Source organism: Penaeus japonicus, unplaced genomic scaffold, assembly GCF_977035675.1.
Source record: "Penaeus japonicus unplaced genomic scaffold, GWHDUDI00000001_assembly GWHDUDI00000009, whole genome shotgun sequence".
Lineage (NCBI taxonomy): Eukaryota > Metazoa > Arthropoda > Malacostraca > Decapoda > Penaeidae > Penaeus > Penaeus japonicus.
The window spans coordinates 35,588,211-35,593,210 of NW_028234411.1; the positions used below are offsets into that span (position 1 = coordinate 35,588,211).

The 5,000-nt window shown below is 39.6% G+C and overlaps 1 protein-coding gene across 2 annotated transcripts in view; it reads right to left on the reverse strand.

Moving 5' to 3' along the window:
* The window catches only part of LOC122243906 (uncharacterized), a 10,887-nt gene that overhangs the window by 1,616 nt on the left and 4,271 nt on the right, over positions 1 to 5,000 (reverse strand). For both annotated transcript variants that reach the window (XM_043001654.2, XM_086540031.1), the window contains exons 2-5: positions 4,391 to 4,486; positions 3,548 to 3,978; positions 1,354 to 1,602; positions 1 to 1,048 (exon numbers count right to left, since the gene is read on the reverse strand). The exon at positions 1 to 1,048 is cut by the window's left edge and continues 1,616 nt beyond it. In XM_043001654.2, coding sequence (XP_042857588.1) covers positions 1 to 1,048; positions 1,354 to 1,602; positions 3,548 to 3,978; positions 4,391 to 4,397 — 1,735 coding nt within the window. In that variant the 5' untranslated portion in view covers positions 4,398 to 4,486. The remainder of the gene's footprint in view (positions 1,049 to 1,353; positions 1,603 to 3,547; positions 3,979 to 4,390; positions 4,487 to 5,000) is intronic.

A 5,000-nucleotide genomic window follows, 5' to 3' on the forward strand; every position in this document is an offset into this window, starting at 1 on the left:
GCTGGAGTTGCTGTTGCTGCATCTGGTATTCTTTATCATCAGGTTCTTCCCTGTGAACTTGCACACAGTGCCGTTTTAAGCTACGGAATTCTCGGAATGATGTGTCACATCTCTTACAGGCAAAAGGCTTCACACTAACATGCTTGTACATGTGTCGTTTTAGGGCACTCTTATCAACAAAGGTAGCACAACACTTATCACATACAAAGGGTTTTTCACCAGTATGAGTCATCATGTGACGTTTAAGTGCACTAGCCTGTGGGAATTGTTGCTGGCACACCTCACATACATGGGGTTTGGCAGATCCGTGGCTTTGCTTGTGTTTCTTTAGGTCTCTTGGTCTAATGAACTCAGCCATGCACTCCTCACACCTGAAAGGTGTCTCGCCTGTGTGAGTATACTTGTGCCATTTTAGATTATTTTTGCGACTAAATGAAGCATCACATATATCACACTGGTAAGGCTTCACTCCAGTATGAGCTATTTTATGGCGCTTCAAGTCTATGGCTTGTCCAAAAGATGCTGGGCAGAGGTCACACTTATAGGGCTGCTCACCAGTATGGGTAATCATGTGCCGCGTGAGGTTATTTTTGACACAAAATGCAGCTTGGCAGATGGCACACACATATGGTTTTTCTCCAGTGTGAATCCTACTGTGGCGATTTAAGCTACTTTTCTGGATGAATGCAGCTCCACACATCTGACAGGCATATGGTTTTACCTGGGTGTGAATTCTTTCATGTGTTCTAAGATGGGAGATTTGCTTGAAGGCCTGTTTGCAGACGTCACACTGGTAGGGTTTTTCTCCCGTGTGGGATCGCTTGTGTATGTTGAGGTGACTGCTCTGGACAAACTTGGAGCCACACTCATTGCATTCATAGGGCTTTTCTCCACTATGAAGACGCATGTGTAACCTGTAGCTGTTGATATGCGTGAACTGGGAGTTACACTGGTCACAAGACAGGGCCTCCTGGTGGGTGCGTTGCCGGTGCTTCATCAGTTTGTTCATACGAGAGAAGACGACATGGCACTGGTCACATTCGTATTTCTGAAAGTGATATTAAAACTTACATACATTGAAAAAGAATGAAAAAAAGTCTGTATCATGTTACAAGAACAATCTTTTCCCTACAGCTTAAATGAGCCCAACACCTATCATGAGATCCACAGAAAATGCCTCCTCCACAATAAGTGATCTTGGGAAAAATAAAATAAAAAAATAATCCATAAACTTCCTCCCTTTCTTCCTTTATTTCTTTCTATCTTTCTTTCTTCCCTCTTTTTCTTTCTCCTTTCTTCTTTTTTTTGCCATCTTAATTATATGGTAGAACAATCTGCAACTGAGCAACTCACCTCCGTCTGGTCCACATGAACCTTTGCATGGTACTTCAGCTGAGTGTCTCGGGCAAACATGGCAGGGCATTGATCACATTGGTATATCCTGTTCAGCTTTCTTGGGGTGAAAGTCAGCTTCCGTTTTTTTTTCCGTCGGCTGCGTAGCTTCCTGCCCTTCTCTTGCTTGATCTGAACCTCATCCTCGTCCTCTTCATCATCATCCAAGAGGTCGTTGTCTAACTCAGCATCCAAACCATCTTCTTCCACCTGCGGAGAATACAGGTGACATATTTCTTAGCACATTTAAGCTTTCTTTAAAGAGGTTTTTATGGCAAAACTTTAGCAATACTATATACATAACCTACATATATATTCAGTAAAAAAAAAATCATTCTTTGAAGGCAGGATAAGAGAATGAAATTGTTTTGTACACATTAGCTATTCAGCCATTTCCAGGCAGTGAAACATGACATTCTCAAAATCTAGTTTGACAACTCTTAAGACAAACAACATCTACACTGTTATCTGCATGGACAGGTGTGAAGATAAATGTCAACAGAATAATTGTAATCTGGTTAAGTAGCAGAATTCACCTGTTATTAAACAAATTTGTATATGCATAATATCACTTTGCGAACCAACGGCAATGAGGTATAAAATATTATGGAAACTAGGCTTAAATGAAATGTTTTATGGCAAGGCAATGACCAAACTCAAAATGAATTGCAAACAATCAACAAAATGCTTTCACAGCCAACAAAAGATCCTTAATCCAATCCCGACAGGCCCAGCAATAAGTGGAAACCCCCTACTCCGGGCCTATGCAATATTGCATCGGGAACATTACACTGGTGTGTCACCCCATCATCGGGCATTTAGCCGTGTCACACAGGTGTGACGCACCACCATCAAAGGGTTAAGCTTCAATTTTAAAGGATATACATCAAAAGTTGAAATTGCTGGAGCAATGGATCTATGGTAAAACAACCAACTAATTCAGCTGTTCAAACCTCAAAACCTACAATGACCCAATGAAGACTAGCTTAGCCCAACCATAACCTTAACCCACTCACGACGGGGGCATTCCAGCCTTGCATGTTACAATGCCGGGGCTCTCGAACGCATAGGCCTAAATCAGTTAAATAAACGATGCCGTATAGCATCACCCAGCGAACGGGCCTAGAATGCGCGGTACCGTAGTGTACCACCCGTCCAGAGAGGGTTAATCTAGACACTTTTCACTCCTTCAAAATAAAGATATAAACTTAAATCCAGCATCTACCAGATCTCAGGAATCATAATTCCAGAGCTGATGAACCTAACTATCTAAAGGCAGCAATCCCCTTTCTGTGAACTCCTGTATGATTTAAATTGAATCTTATTTCAAATGTCATGCCACACAAGAAATTAATACAATCAATTTTCTTATCCAAAGCACTATGCAATAAGGAAACCTTGGCCATCTAATAGTGACAATGACAATCCAAGACTTTTTCTTTTGAGAATGAGAATTTTGACATACAATTCTGAACTCTATCCAGCTAATGCTTGATCTTACAATCACCCTTTTACTCCTTGCTATCAATCTTAAAGACATATATGTTAATCATTGTTTAAAAATATTTAAAGAAACAAAAGAAAAGAAAAATGGATAGAGAGAGAGAGGGCAAGGTGATGAGGGGGGGAGTGAGTAAGAGAGGAGTGTGTGGATAAGAGAGAGGAAGAGAGGAGAGAGAAGACAAGAGAGAGGAAGAAAAATGGGAAGAGAAAGGAAAAAGGGAGGGAGAGAGTGGGAGAGAAAGACAATTACACTGACTTTGTGATACATTATTATTTACAGTAACCTGGGATGACTTCAGTCACTTTTTAATATTTCTTTAATGGTTCTGTCCTTTTCTGAAGGAATACAGGACATGTTTAGCAATGCTGTAGGTGAATGAGGAAATTATGACTTCAATTAGGCGAGACTTTTGCTCGCAGATGTTTGGGACTTTTTAGTCATCTAGTGGGAACTTCAGAAACAAAATAATGCCACTACACCTTTTTTGCTTACTTTTCTTTACAGGCTACCCTTTTCTCCAGTATGTTTGCACATTATCCATATAGATAAGACTTATCTATATCTTTCTCTACGCATAGTAAAATTATCCTATGTTGAAAAACTGTAATTTCAGTAATAGAGATACCCCCCAACACAGCTTTCTAAACTTACCTCATCTTCCATTTCTTCTTTCTTGACTACACCCGGTGGGACCCCATTGGCGATCTGTTCGATAACACCTTCCACGGTGGGCTCCATATCAGAAGGGACAATCTGCCCAATGCTCCCATTCACAATCTGTGCCATGCCATTGTCACTGATGTGCTCGACGCCTCCGTCCACAATCTGCTCCAAGGGGCCATTGACGATCTGCACCATCGTCCCCTCAACCACGTGCTCCATCAGCTTGCTGGACATGGGGGCATGGGTCATGGCCTGGACATGGCTGAGTCTGCTGCCATTCTGATGGACAGCCACGTCTGTGCCTGGTTTGCCCTCCAGGCTCTGCGTTAGCATACCCTGGTTCTCATTCACAGCACTTGTGCATAGGTCTAAAGCTGGCACTCTGTTGACTTCAAACACCACCGTTTGAGATCTGTCCTCTGAAAAGATTAGAATACATGCCATGATAAAATTCTTAAATCAGTCCAGCCATTTCTCACCAATTGTTTATCCATACAAAAGTGCAAATTGTTTGCATCTGATCCCATTGATATACCATATGTTTTCATCTTATAGCATTATTGTATACTCATTTTATTCTTCTGCCTTCTTACAAAATTAACCAAACAAAAAGAACAAAATAATGCAGAAAAGAAAATGTTTAAAAAGTAAGAAATTGCACTGTCACCCTCAAAGTCTGATTATGATACGAACGCATTCATTTCAAACTCAGTGTTACCCCCCCAAAGGAATCTTACCACCAAAAGTGCACCATTTCATTCATATTTGTCCATAAGAATTAAACCCTGCATCATCATACAACATCCACTAAATCCTATAAATACAACTTGCCTTCCATCCTCTCATCAATTTGGATCAAGATAAACTCTATCCACTTCTAGTTATCTGCATCAGTTGTTGTATTAGACCTGAGGTGGATGTGATCGTCTGTGGAAAAGACTGTTTATTAAAGGAAGAAGGAAAGAAATTTAAAAATAGTTTAAGGGGGACATATAATATCTAACAATACAATAAATATGTACCATAACTTGTATGCCAGGAGGGCATGAAAATATGCCTGAGATGAACACAAAATAGTGATCATAAAGGAGGGCACTATAGCTCCCTTCAGTTATTTGTTAATGTAATATTATATTTTATTCCTTTTATGAAAATATTTTGAAACCTGAATGGCTCAATTAGTCTAACATTTTGATTTTGATGCCATAGGGCACTTACTCCAATAGCCAAGGTGATCTAAAATGTGTGACTAAGCTTACTTTAACAAATATCCTTTTACATACATTAATTTCATATCAAAGAAAAATTGATAAGAAATTTAAATTAAATGTAACTATCATACAAATGTGCTGGCATAATGAATTGAATGGATATACATATCACATTATCATATGATGATACATTCAAGATCTAATTATACAGATATAGATATTGTCTTATA